This window comes from Mus pahari, chromosome 11, assembly GCF_900095145.1.
Source record: "Mus pahari chromosome 11, PAHARI_EIJ_v1.1, whole genome shotgun sequence".
In the NCBI taxonomy this organism is placed as follows: domain Eukaryota; kingdom Metazoa; phylum Chordata; class Mammalia; order Rodentia; family Muridae; genus Mus; species Mus pahari.
Window position 1 is genome coordinate 54,785,489 of NC_034600.1, and position 14,850 is coordinate 54,800,338.

The following is a 14,850-nucleotide window of genomic DNA, read 5'->3' on the forward strand; positions in this document are numbered from 1 at the left end:
TGGAGCCTAGAAGACAAGGTGTGTGCTACAAAGGGCATGGCTGGAGAAGTGACCCAAGCCCTTGGAGGAGCCCAGAAGATCGTGAGTTGGATCCCAGACATTGGATGGTTGGAGACTGAGTTTGCTTTTGATTGAGACTGTGCCCTGATATTTTTCCCTCTTGAAGGAAGAAAATATTTTAGTGGAGCCCACAGTTATGAGACTTTTATTTGTAAAAAGACTTTGAATTTTAAAAGAGAACGGGTGTTTTAAAGGGACTGAAATTTTAATATCTAAGAATTTGCAAAGACTGTGGGACTGTTCTTCCGCCTCCACTGCCCTGACTTTTCAGAGCTTCTGGGCTATGAATCAAAGGAGAGGAGATAAAACAGATACAGGGAATTCCCATTCTGTCTCCTCTGGGTCTGACGTAAGTCTCCAGTGATACTAATACACTTTGCATTACCATTAAGTGTGCATTTTAAAATCCAGCTGTCCCATGTCACTAACAGCCTTGCTTTGGCTGCCATGTACCTTTATACATTTGTAAAACAGCTATGAACAGCTTAAGCTTACAAATGGACTTCTGAAGCCCTGAACTTAACCACACTTTGACTTTGCAGAACAGCATGGGCTTATTCACACATTGGTTCCAAGGCCAAGGTCTGCTCCTCCTCATGAAGTTTCTTTGATAGAGAAGTTGATGTTCCCCATAATCTAGCATTGTGCCCAGTGCCTGTGTTACTTCCAATCACTCTTGCTAGACTATAACCTACCCTGGACCATGCCCCCTAAAAACATAACTGGATACAAAGCCCCATCAAGTCCTGCTCTAGGACAGCGTGCCTTTACGGTTTCTGGATTTGTTCTCATCGGTCTCATCTTCTAGTCTCATAAAAACATAGTCCTATGTTTTGATCATATGACATCTCAGCACTGCATTTGTACCTATAAACTACAGCATGTGTATGTGTGTTATCCTGCATACTACAACATGTACACATGTGTAATATCCCTTTTCCTCCTCAGCCCTGCAGACTCCTGACGGTCAGCTCAGTCAGTCATAATACAAGCCCGTAGTGGGTAACTTAACCAACAGAACCGTGTTCCACGGAGTTCTGAGTGCTGGCGGGCTGTAGTCAAGGGGATGGCCAGTCTGGATCCTGGTGACCTGCTATATCCTCAAATAGCTGTTCTTTCGGGTTTCGGGAGGAAGGCAAAGACAGGTAAGCACACGCTGTCTGGTGCCTCACATTCGTTTGTTCTCTTATTTTGTCGGCAGGGCCTTACCATGCAACCTCGAATGGCCCTGAACTTGGGGTTCTTACACCTCAGTTCCTGAGGACTAGGATTATAGGCCTGCATTATCCCACACAGCTCTGATGGCTCTTCATAGAAGAACATAATTTCTAGGGGCTCTTTTGATACATTTTAACCTGAGCTATTTCCACAAAACCTCGCCTCCAAGTATAGCCACCCTAGAGGTTTGGGTTTCAGGGTAAGAATTCTGACCAGATACAAACATTCTCTCCGTTACAAAACCCTGTCTGTCTCACGTGTCACAGTGCTCCATGTCTTAGCACCTCTTCACCTTGGTTCCTTCATGTTTCCATAGCACTTTGTGGCCTAGACATTGCTGTGGGTTTTGGCTGCCTATGTATGCTGAAAGAGAAAATGCTCAATAAGGGTGTCCCACGTGCTCGAGTCTATTGGCTTGCATTATTCAAACCTATACTTCTTACTAATGTCCTCACACATCTGATTCGATCATTCTGACAGTGCACTCCTCTACTTCCCCTTGTAATTCTCAGTGTTCACTTCGCACATCTGCAAACACTTCAGATGCACAAAGATTAGGGACTGACCGCCAAGTCGTCCTGAAGAGCAAACTTCCTTTGACCATCAAGTGAGGTCACTCTAATCACTAATTATAATGACTAAAGATTATTTGATGTGAATTTTGTGACATTAATCATCTAACTTGCTCACCATGTTTCTGTTATATCCTTCTATATTTCTTTACTTTTAACCTTTCATTGTAATTATATTTTAGCTATACCACCCATAATATAATAGAATCACAGAATTATTCCCAGTTCTGTAACTCTGAGGATTTCTCAGGTTATACATGACAAGTTAAGTCTGCTCGCATCTACATTTGAATTGAGGCCTATCATTTTATCCTGTAGCATCCATTTACCAAAATCCGCTACATCTTCCCCTTTCTACCTTTTACTAAAATCACTGTTTCTGAGTGACACATCAGGAGAGTGATGCCATAAATGACACGGGTAGGATGCTGTATTTTCAGGAGAGAACCTGGAAACTGTAATAAAATCAGCTAAGGGCTGGGGCCCTAGCTCAGTGACAGAGGGCCTGGTTACCATTCAAAGACTGTGGGTTCAAGCTCTAGAACCACAAAACGAAACAAATCTAAAAACTAACCAAAAATAAATCTGCTTTAAAAAAAAAAAAACCAACTAATTTATTACATCTACTTATTTGTGTGTTGTGTATGTGTGTGCATGCAGAGGTCAAAGGGCAACTTTCAGAGTCAGCTGTCTCCTTTCTACCATGTGACCCTAGGGATGGAACTCAGGGCATTAGACTTGGAGGCTAGCACCTTTACTGGCTAAGCCATGTCAACAGCCCAAGTCTGATTTTTATACTCAACAGGTGGTGGCTATCCTACCCATGACTGGCAATTTAGCAGGAAACGGTTCTCTATACTACTTTAAACTTATAACTCCTGTGAATTCATACAAAGCCTTTGAATACTTACATCCTCTTCTCCTTCATCGTCTAATTCGTCATCATCATCATCTTCTCCTTCTTCACACAGAGGTGGAGGTAAAGGGCCAAGGATGCCTTCGTCCACAGTAGTAACAGGTTCTCCTACCATTTTAGGGGGTAAAGGAGGGCCGATTAGCTCATCGTCAGATGAATCAGAACTGTCGTCACTGTCACTGTCACTGCTGCTTGTGTCCCTGGAAACACAGAAACAGTCACTCTTTCTTCTGCTTCTGCAGACCCTTCTCCGCTCTAGGCATCTCTGCACACAGCACCAAGTTCTCCGGAAACCCCACCTCTCCTATAACGAATGAGATTTCCAAGTACGCTTACATTTGCAGTTCAAGCACTACTTGAGTAAATGCATTGCTTAAATCTTACTTTGTCTTGGCTGGCATGCTAGTTCACACACTTTTAATCCCAGCACTCAGAATGAAAAGAAAGGAGTTTTTCTTTTTTTAATGCAAAATTATCTGGCCACTGAAAACATTAAATTAAAATGTTGATCCTTAGCAGCTACCTTAACTATGTTACTTAGTTCAAAAATAAGCATTAAACTGAGGACTAAGCTAATCCACCTTATTTTCATGGTTTGTTATCTAAGCCTAATACTACCATAAAATCCAAATGGAATGTGCTAGCTCCTCATTCCATTTTTGGCTTTTTTACTTCTAATGTCAAACTTTTTTTTTTTCAACATATTCTCAGTATTCTGAAAACCAAAGTCCACAGGGCAGTAGTGGCGCACGCCTTTAATCCCAGTACTTGGGAGGCAGAGACAGGCGGATTTCTTAGTTTGAGGATAACTTGGTCCACAGAGTGAGTTCCAGGACAGCCATGGCTACACAGAGAAACCCTGTCTCAAAAAAAAACAAACAAACAGAAGAAGCAGAAGCAGAAGGAGAAGCAGAAGCAGAAGCAGAAGCAGAAGCAGAAGCAGAAGCAGAAGCAGAAGCAGAAGCAGAAGCAGAAGCAGAAGCAGAAGCAGAAGAAGAAGAAGAAGAAGAAGAAGAAGAAGAAGAAGAAGAAGAAGAAGAAGAAGAAGAAGAGTATAAAGAAAAGAAAATATACTCCATGTTTAAAGTGTCCCTTGACTCAGTGTGGTGCCAAAGCAGGAGCTGAAGCCTGAGAAAGGTACAGAGGGTAGAGCAGCTCAGAGTCACGTCTTCCCTTCCCTTCCTTCTCCCAGGTCAGCCTGGAGCCAAACATTAACTGATGTCCACAACCAAGTTTAATTTATGAAGTAAATTCATAAGCAAAATTCACAGCTTTTACTGTGATTGTTTGTTTTTGAGACAGGTTTCTCTGTGTAGCCTTGGCTGTCCAGAAACTCACTCTGTAAACCAGGCTGACCTCAAACTCAAAGATCCCCCTGCCTCTGCCTCCCAAGGGGACTAAAGGTGTGTGTCACCACTGCCCAGCCTGTGAATTGATTAAAAAGCAAATAATCAAACTGTCTCTACCTTACAGATGCACATGACATTTCTCTCCTAACTGAAGTGATATTCCACAAGCTCAATGACACCCGTCTTTCTTGTCCCTAACTTAAGAGTGGCAATTTATATCCACAAAATGGTGGTGGTGGAGGTGGTGGTTATTGTTGTCATTTTGATTTTGGTTTTTGATTGAGAAGGATCTCAAGTAGCCCTTGAGTTCCTAATCTTCCTGCCGCCACTTCATACAAGCGACATTTACATGGGCCATCAGGGCAGGTTCACATAACATTTTTCCTTGTTTTTGTTTTTGAGACAGGGTCTTACTCCTGGAACTTACAAAGATCTACCTGCCCCACCTTCCAAGTGCTGGTACTAAGGATATGCACAAACACATCTGGCCCACACACCTCTTCTTTAAAGCCAAGACACATGGAAATATTAGGTGATTATCTTTTTCTAAATTAAATTTCAGTAACATTCCAGATCTTTTAGAAACTATTTACGAGATATATGATACTGATTCTCAATACACCACAAGGTAAAATAATAATAGTAACAACCTAGTAGCTATTTCAGGATATATTAATAGCTGGGTGGGGTGACATATACCTTTAATCCCAGCACTCAGGCAGCAGAAGCAATCAGATCTCTGTGAATTCAATGCCAACCCGATAAACATAATGAATTCCAGGACAGCCAGGACTGCCTAGAGAGACCCTATCTCAAAAAACAACAACTATAAATATGTAGATATGATATATTAATGACCAGGCTTAGTGGTATACATTTGCAATCCTAAGATCCAAGAGATGAAGACAGAAGGTTTGTTGTGAATTCCAGGACATTAATGGTTACAAAGCAAGCCTGTGCCGAAAAGTAAATAAATAAATAAAAGTGAATAAATAAAAATTATCTAATATGTGTGAGTATGTCTCTATGTATGTGTATTTCTCAATGAGACAATTAGGAGTGCAGAAGAATGATCAGAAATGAATTCACATTATAAGCAGCAATTTACCATTATGTGCATAGCTAGGTATAATGGCACATGCCTATAATAACAGTACTCAGAAAGAACCAGAAAGAACAGAAGTTCCTAGCCAACCTGTCTCAAAAACATACAGCATACACAAAATATATAGCATGCACAAGCTCTTATTGATTTCTAGAGTATCCTCCTCTGAAACTGCACTAAAAGCTATCACCGACTCCGTCACAGTGGCACTTACTGTCAATCCCAGCTAGCTACTTCGGAGACGAGAAACAGAGAAGCCTCCCCTCAAAACCACTAAGGGCCTCCCCCAAAGGAAAGCAAATGAGGGAGGAGAAGATGGGGGGGCTTGTGGAAGAAAATTGGGAAGGGGGATCACATTTGAAATGTAAATAAATAAAAAAATAAATAAATAAAAAATGAAAAAGAAATTTAAAACAAGAAAGAAAATGATCACAATCATCCTAGTACAGTGTTGGACGCCTGCCTGCCTATACAACGTAGCCATCAAGATGAGCCAAAAATAAACTTTAAAATGGCTTCTAGTTCAACAAAGCACATGGAACAAGTGTTTTTACATCACTTTCTCCACAAACACTGCAACACAAGATCTCCAGTTCCAAAGATGACTCTCAGCATTTTCATGTCTTAGGCGTACACAACTGTCTAAAGTGGAGAAACAGTGGCTCTTTTCTGACTACAGTGTATTATGACCACATGGAGAATGAGCATTGAGAAGCCTTGCGGGAAGCCCAGGCACCTGCATGATGATTGTGAGCGCTCTCTGGCTGCACTTGAGCTTGACGGTGCTGGCTCAATATCTTCAATTTGTTTCCTTAATTCTTTTTCTCTGTTCATTTCTTCCTCTTTTTCTCTGGCTTCTGAAAATTAAAAGTAAACACAACTTCCATCAGTCAGATTTATCAATATTAGGCTGAAAATTAAGTTACAAAGACAGTGTACCTAGGGGGTCTGTCCAAAACCCACAGAGCTGGGTCTCATCCGAGCAGAGCAAGAGCCAGGAGAGGTGGCCCACATCTGGAATGGAATCCCCGGGAAGCAGAGGCAGGGCCGCAGGCGGCTCAACAGTAAAGGATGGCGTGCTGGCACACACACCTTTAAGCCCAGAGCTAGGGAGAAAGAGGCAGGTGGGTCTCTGTATGCTGGAGGCAAGCCTGGTCGACAGAGGGCCACAGAGTGAGACCTCTCACAAGGACCCATGTTTGGTTCCCAAAAGTCAAGCAGGCAACACACAACAGCCTTTAAGACCAGCTCCAGGGGCGTCTGATACATCTAGCCTATAAACCATCTGCACTCATATGCACCTACCACACTCAATTAAAAACTATTAATAACAGCAAAAACTAAACAGCCGGTGGCACAGGCACCATGAGAAAAGCTGAGTACAGTGATACTAGGACACAGAAATCTGACTTCTAGGCATATACAGGAGAAACTGAACAAAGTCCAGGAGCTTTTTGCTGCTGTTTGGTTTTTTGGTTTGTTTTGGTTTTTGGTTTTTTTGGGTTTTATTTTTTGAGACAGGATTTCTGTGTATAGCCTCGGCTATCCTGGAACGAGTTCTGTAAGCCAAGCTGACCTCAAACTCCATCTGTCTCTGCCTCCAAGGGGCTGGGATTAAAGGCGTGTACAACCACCACTGCCTTACTAGTTTTAGTTTTTTGGGAATTAAAATCTGACCACGTTAGTCTTGGCCAGCCTGAAGCTTGCTGTGTAGATGAGGCTGGCCTCGGATCACCAGCATATGTCCCTGCCCTCCCTCTTGTGTGGTAACACCACCATCATGCACCATCCTGCTTGACTTTGAAAACAGTTTTTCAGAAGTAGTTTTTCACCCAAAATCATAGTGTTACTGCAAACATCTAAAATGGTGCAGCAAATTGCCCATCAACAGATGAATGGGTGGGCAAAATGTGGTATACATCCATACAATGGAGTATTATAATTCAGTCTTTAAAAGAAAGGGTATTCTGCAATGGATGAATCCCCATGAAGTCTATTCTAAGTGGAATAAGCCAGTCACAAAAAAAGATAAATATGGAGTACACTAATGCAATAGCGTAGACTATATAAGATAACCTAGAACAGTCAAAAATCAAACAGAAAATAGAATTAGTTGCCAAGAGCTAGAGGAAAATAAATGATTATTTAACGATATAAAGTTTCAGTGTATGGGAAACTTTCGGGATAGCATTTGAAATGTAAATAAAGAAAATAATAATAAAAAAAAAAGTTTCAGTGTAATAGGGTAAAGAGAGTTATGCAGATGAGCTGTGGCTACAGCTATATAGTATTAAACACTTACAAATGGGGACCAGGGGCTGGAGAGATGGCTCAGTGGTTAAGAGCACTCCTGCTCTTGCAGAGGTCCTGGGTTCAATTCCCAGCAATCACATGGTGGCTCTCAACCATCTATACTGGGATCTGATGCCCTCTTTTCTGGCATGTATACATGCAGATAGAACACTCAAAATAAACAAATAAGACTTTTAAAAAAAAATGGGGTGCAGTGAGATGGCTCAGCAGGTAAAGATGTTTATTTTTATTACCAAGTCTGACCACCGCTGTTCAATCCCCAAGACCCAACTCCTTCAAGTTGTCCTCTGACTGTGCAGTGGCCACCTACACACCTAATCAACCAATCAATCAATGCAATTCAAAATTCAATTTTAATGGAGCTGGCTGGTGTTGTGCCAAACATCTTTAATCCCAGCACTAGGGAGGCAGAGGCAGACAGATCTCTGTGAGATCAAGGCCACAATAGTCTACAGAGTGAGGTCCAGGACACCCAGGGCTTCACAGAGAAATGCTGTCATGACATGAAAATGTTCTAATAGTTAAAGACCTGCTCTGCATTTAGATCCTCAGAACCCATGCTTTTAAATCTGAGGTCAGGTGGGTTTATCCGAATCTCAGTTATGCAGAAGTGGAGACAAATTAATCCCTTGAGTTTGCTGACCAGCCAGCCTACCTGATTCAACCAGATCCAACTCAGACCTCCAGATGTGGTAGAAGAGCCAGATGTGGTGTGCACACCTCCTTTTACCCCAGCGCTTGGGAGGCAGGGATAGTGAATCTCTGTAAGTTCAAGGTTCCCTGGTATACAGTGTGAACCAGTACAGTCAAAACTAAATAGAGACCATGTGTCAAAATAATAAAATGATGATGATGATGGTGATGATGATAATGATAATATGGAGATTAATGCAGGAGAAATCCAACTTTACCTTCTGACTTCCATGAGCATACACAAACACGCACATACAACAATTTCTTTAAATGGTTGAGCTGGCCAGGCGTGGTAACGTACACCTGTAATCCCAGTACTCAGAGGTAGAAGCAGGGCTACAAGTTCAAGGTCAGCCCTAGCTACACAGCAAGATCTAGCACCAAGTTAAGAAAAAATACTGAGGCTGAGCAGTGGTGGCGCATGCCTTTAATCCCAGCACTTGGGACACAGAGGCAGGTGGATTTCTGAGTTCGAGGCCAGCCTGGTCTACAGAGTGAGTTCCAGGACAGCCAGGGCGATACAGAGAAACCCAGTCTCAAAAAGAAAAAGAAAAAAAAGAAAAAAAAATGCTGAAGATAGCAAGTAAATTTTATGTTGTATTTTATCACAACTTTAAACACTGGAAAAGAAATTATCAACCTAAATAACCAACAATGAGAAAAGAATTAAACAAAACTATTATATAAAGAGTCTCAATATACTATAAAATATAAGCAATAAAAACAGTGATGAGCATTTTATGCTATAGTCAAGAGGGGAAAAGTGATCAAGACTGTTAGAACGAATCTTTTTGTTCAGCAAATTCATACTGCTGAAACAATGTGATAGCAGTATTATACATGACTGTGAAGAAAATAGTGACAGAGACTACAGGTCTAATGAGCAAATGGTATGAGAAACAGAAATGCACAGACCAAGGGATGGGAAACCCATTCCGAGGAAGAGGGTTGGGTAACTCCCCTCTCGGTGTCTCTGGCTGGAAGCAGCACTTGTCCGTCTGGATTCCCTACCCCGGACCTTTTACCAGAATGCCAAAATCATGACAGCTTCTTCAACTACACTGAGCTTCTAGAGGTTGGCTGGTCTGCTTTAGACATAAAAAAACTTATCCAAAAGAATTTTTCCTCTGCTAATCTCCCTTGGCAGCTGGAAAGGGGGCATGAAAAGCAAGGGAATTACATAAATACTTTGGCTTTCTTTTGCTACCATCCTCATAATTAAAAAAAAAAAAAAATCTAACTTTTTTTTTAAATGAGTTGTTCCCTATGCTTAGAATCTCAGTGCTCAGAATCAGGAGGACTGACACAAGCTCAAGGACACAGCCTGTGCGACAAAGTGAGACATCTGACTTTTTAAAAAAAAGACTTTTTTAGGGCTGGAGAGATGGCTCAGCGGTTAAGTGCACTGACTGCTTCTCCAGAGGTTCCAAGTTTAATTCCCAGCAGCCACATGGTAGCTCACAACTATCTATACTGGGATCTGGTGCCCTCTTCTGGTGTATCTGAAGAGAGCCAACACTGTATTCATATATGTAAAACGAATAAATAAATCTTTAAAAAATAAAACAAAATTTTTAAAGTCAAAATTTCAATTAAATCTATACACCTGAAGCTAAACAGTGGCAAAGAGCTTTATAACAAGAATATTTTATTCTTTGCAGTTTTTGTTGCTGGGTCTTAGAAGGCAAGGAATAAGGAGATACCTGGCAAGTATTTAAAAGAAACTAATCTTTCCTATTAAAGACAGAAAATAAGTCTTCAGGAGGAGGCGGTGTAAATGCTGTGTTCTTCACTGAACTACTGTGGCCGAGAGCCAATCAGGACAGTCGAGTAAGGCAGAAATTATTAGCTACCTACGGAACTATTTCCCCTTTATCCTTGCTAGCAAACTCATTCTTTCCTCTGTATGTAGGAGGCAACATCGAGCTTCTGGTCATGCCAGGCCCCTCACTGCCCAGGGAAGGTGGAGCTGGACTCCAAATTAAAATATGTTGCTCTTTCAATGACCACTTTTGGAAGTGACAGGCTATATAATAGGCCCCATATGAGGTATACATTTTTCACTCTTAAACAGAGGTATTCAAAGCAGTTGGGAGACAGAGGCAGGCGCATTTCTGAGTTCAAGGCCAGCCTGGTCTACAGAGTGAGTTCCAAGACAGCCAGGGCTACACAGGGCTGTCTCGAAAAAAACAAAAACAAAAAACAAAAAAAAACAAAAACTTGTGACAACGTGGGATCATGAAGAAAGTCATCTCGGGACAAACCAACACCCTAAAGCTCACAAAGCAGGAAAAGGGGGGGAACCATCATGGCCCTCACACCACGACTCACAGGGGGAACCGTCATGGTCCTCACACCACCACTCACAGGAGAAACGCCATGCTAGAATCCATGTCCTAAAAGGCACTGAACTGTTCTTACGTGAATCAATCTTAACTGGGACTTCTGTCTCTACAGGGAAGCAAATGCATGTTGCCATCAGCCTTAACACAAGTTAGCAGGTAGATGGAGGCTACCAAGTGCCAGGAGCCTTTAAATTTGTTCTGTAAATTAATCTGTGTGACAATCTCTGAAGCAAATACTACTATCCTACTTTACAGCTGAAAACTTCAAGGCATAAGCAAATTAACTTGCCCACTTAATAGAAATATTAGTTGCCTCAGCAACAAACTGGAGTGTAGGCCCACTACTGCATCCTTTCTTGATGTGCCTGGACTTTCTAGAGGACTAGGTTTCTTCAGGATTCACTGAAAAGCAGCCCCACCTTATCCAGCTAGCACACTTCTCTTCAAAGGCCTGTCACGTGTGACTTCGCTACCGGCTAGTTCAGCAGACCCACCCACTGTCAGAACGTCACAACAGTGAATTCATTGGTCCTCCACATTACTCATCTTAGTCTAGGAAAGCATTCCATCCCTTTCTCAACTTCTGTCAGGTCTGATGCTGCACACCTTTATCCCCAGTGCTCAGGAGGCAGGATCTCTGTCTGAGGCCAAGTCCAGCCTCCTCTACAACGTGAGTTCTAGGACAGCCAGCATTTGACTTAGTGAGAACCCCTTTTCCAGAAACAAAAACAGTTAACTTTTTTTTTTTTTACTACCAAACTTCAACATTTCAGTTGAGGGATGTTTTGTGCCAATCTATTGCTTCATTAAAGGAAAAAAATGGGAGTTCAAGGAAGAAACTGCAGAGGAAAAAAAATTAGTGTTTTCCTTGTGGGCTGATGAGAACCCAAAGGTAAAGAGATTTCCAGAATGTAGGTGCCCGGGCACTTTTACCCAGTGCAAAAGCAAGTACAGCAAAAACTCTAAATATGCCTTCTCTTTACAAAAGCAAGCCGATTTCCCACACATTTTCTTCTTCTAAGGGTCTCCATGAGAATTCTGGATAAGCATTTCTCTAAAATCACACCATACTGTATACTTGTCACCCCAGCGCTCATAGGCCAGAGCAGGATTACTATACACCTGAGGTCAGCTTCAGCTACACACACACCGAGTTCCAGGTTAGACTGGGCTACAGAGGCCTTGTCTCAAAACAAAAGTCAGGAAAACAAAATTACTAAATATATAAATCTGAGTATTTTCTAATGTGATTTCCCCATAGAAATTAAACATGAAAATGTTTCGCTTGTTTATTTAAACCAATTCACTGACCTACCATGTCATGAAAATTTACACCTGACGTTGATCTATTTAATAATAAAATACTAAGAAAACAAAATTGGATGTGGGCACTTAAACTATATTAACCATATTAAATATTGATAATGTAGCTACTATGAATCAAGCAAAACACCCTAATTATGAAAGCAAACAAACAGGTTTAACTTCAAAACAGAAAATATTAAATTTACAGTGTTCTCTAAAGTACTTTGGAACTGTGTATGAGATAATTCCAAGAAAAGTTTATCTACAATCCAGGTCAGTAGAAGATGTAAGATTTAACTAGAGAAAAAGGAGTTTGAGGTTTTAAAAAAACAGAAGTCTAATTTCTAAATTTTTCTTTAGTATTTTCTCTTTTCAGATATTAAATCACCCATTTAAATCATACTCAAAGCCAGGCACGGTAACACACATCTACAATCGCAGGATTGAAGAAGGCAGAAAATCAGGAATTCAAGGCCATCCTCAGTCACACAAGCTTGACCCCTAAGTACGATCTGAGTAAGCAAGGAAAGACTTCACTATCCGCAACAAGAATGATGCAACTCATCCACTTGTAAAGAAGTCAGGGCCGACAAGCTAGCAGCTTATAAAAGCACCTGCTGCCAAGACTGCTTACCCAAGTTCAATCTCCATAACCAATGTGATACAAGGAGAAAGGACTCCTGAAAAATCACCCTGACCTCCACCCTCTTCACACACACACACATACACACACACACATACACACACACACACACACACACACACACAAATACTTTTTTAAAGTCAGTGAAACTGTGTATCAACTTTAATTTTATAATCTGAATATAATTTAATGCTCTAGGCTGAGAACACAAAAATCTCTTACAGCTCTTTTTTTTTTTTTTTTTTAAGGTGTATTTATTTTATCTATGTGAGTACACTGTTGCTCTCTTCAGACACACCAGAAGAGGGCATGGCATCCCATTACAGATAGCTGTGAGGCACCCTGTGGTTGCTGGGAATTGCACTCAGGACCTCTGGAAGAGCAGCCAGTGTTCTTAACCCCTGAGCCATCTATCTAGCCCTTGTTTTTCTTCAACTAAATGTTCAATAGAGGTTCATACGTTGAGATCAGTAGAAGCCACAGTTGAAATGAATAATGTGGTACTAGGCCAAGAAAGTTCCACACAATGAATTTACCCTCAAACTTTTTTAAATGTACAAACCTAGTAATTCCTCAAACCCCTCCTCAGTGGTATGTATACATGCTTTAGAAAAAAAAAATCCCACAGAAATTTTAAAAGATATGTAAACAGTACTTTACAAGGTTAAGATGCCCAATATTTTAACCTACCAAAGAATTTGTAAGGTAAATGATATCATATCCAAAAGACAGGGATGAAAAATTATTGATATCCTCCTGTCCAGCTTTCCTTCTGTGTTATATGTGGAGCTGCTTTTTAAACCTTGGCTCTCCAACCTAGAATGCCAAGCTCTAGTAGGTTAGGCTACTTAAAATCAGCTCCACATAAGGATTTCTTTTTAAAGCAGTATTTGGGTTACATAGACCCAACTTTCACCCCTTGCACAAAAAAAAAAAAAAAAAAAAAAAAAAGCTGTGCATTACTGGTATAGCTCTGTAATCCCAGCACATGAATGCAGGCACAGTAGGGTCATAGCTATACACCGTTTCGAGCTACATGAAATTGTGCATCAAAAGTAAGCATGTAAATAGATGGTCGATCGATAGATCCAGGGATTATAGTTCTAAATTCAATTTAATCTCCAATGTGTATTGAGAACCTATATTGCCAGAAACAACATAACTTATTTAAATAAAAAAAAAAATCAACTCGCTGTCCAAAGCATTTTGAATGAGATGCTTACAACACAAGATGCCTCTGATAGTCTAAGAACTCACTAAAACCTTTGTTTATTTCCAAATACACTCAAGATAGCATGTTTTGTTTTATTTCATTGTTATAGCTGACCTTTTCAGATAACTGGAGTACAGTGTTACAAGTATTTTGTCCCAATGCTCCTAAAATCCTTATGATTTCCTGAGTGACAGGAACTGTCTTTTATTATTCACTAGGAACTGTTTTGGTCACACCAACATTTATATCACTGGAGTTAGGGAGGGTCCCTACTACTCTGGGAAAGTGGAATAGGAAGTATTAGCTATGATGAATCTAAACCTGTGGAACATTCAGGGTGGGTTTAAACAGAGAAGGCACACATCTAGCCCACTGAATCCCTTCATGTGGCTGCTCAGCTGTACTCTCTACTCTCATAAACCAGTCAGCCTAATTGCTTCTCAGGGGATCAAAGACAAGGGCACACTCTAGGATCTGTGATTAGCATCTGAAGTTGAGGAATCCTATGGTATCTTTAGGTAGATGACATCCAAACTGAACTAAATTACTGGACCTTCAGTTGATGTCAATAGATCACCTACTTACTTTATGGTGAGAAACTCTCACACATTCTGGTATTACAAGGACGGAGTCGGAAAAACAGTTTCACTATCCTTTTAGAAGATACCGCTGTTCTTTTTCTGCTCCCAGGCCCTGTGCATATGAAGGTGAGACATCCCTTCTGCCATCAGTCCTTGCCCTCTACATTGTTGCCGCATACTTTCCTTTTGCCACTGAGCACCTCAGTGTAGCTGGCCCATGAGTTCCTGGGACTCTCCTGACTTCATCTCCCATCTTACTCTAAAAGCACCGTGACTGGATGCATGCTACCGCATCTCGCTTTACATGTGGACAGATACATACATACTACCAGACGTGGTGGTACAGCCCCATGATCTCAAATTTGGGAGGCTAAAGTAAGATGACTGAGAGTTTGAGGCCTGCCTAACAAGACTTCCAACTGTCTTTAAAAACATGAGCAAGGTTGTACATCACTGGTAGAGTCATATGCAATGAACTGGACTCAATAAACGGTTAGGGTGGGAGTGATGGAAGAGAGGTAAGATACAGACTAAGAT

General features: G+C 41.1%; 1 protein-coding gene across 1 annotated transcript in view; it reads right to left on the bottom strand.

Moving 5' to 3' along the window:
- Positions 1-14,850, bottom strand: part of Wdr70 (WD repeat domain 70) — a 200,156-nt gene that overhangs the window by 177,659 nt on the left and 7,647 nt on the right. The window contains exons 4-5 of the mRNA XM_021208261.2: positions 5,957-6,077; positions 2,762-2,966 (exon numbers count right to left, since the gene is read on the bottom strand). Coding sequence (XP_021063920.1) covers positions 2,762-2,966; positions 5,957-6,077 — 326 coding nt within the window. The remainder of the gene's footprint in view (positions 1-2,761; positions 2,967-5,956; positions 6,078-14,850) is intronic.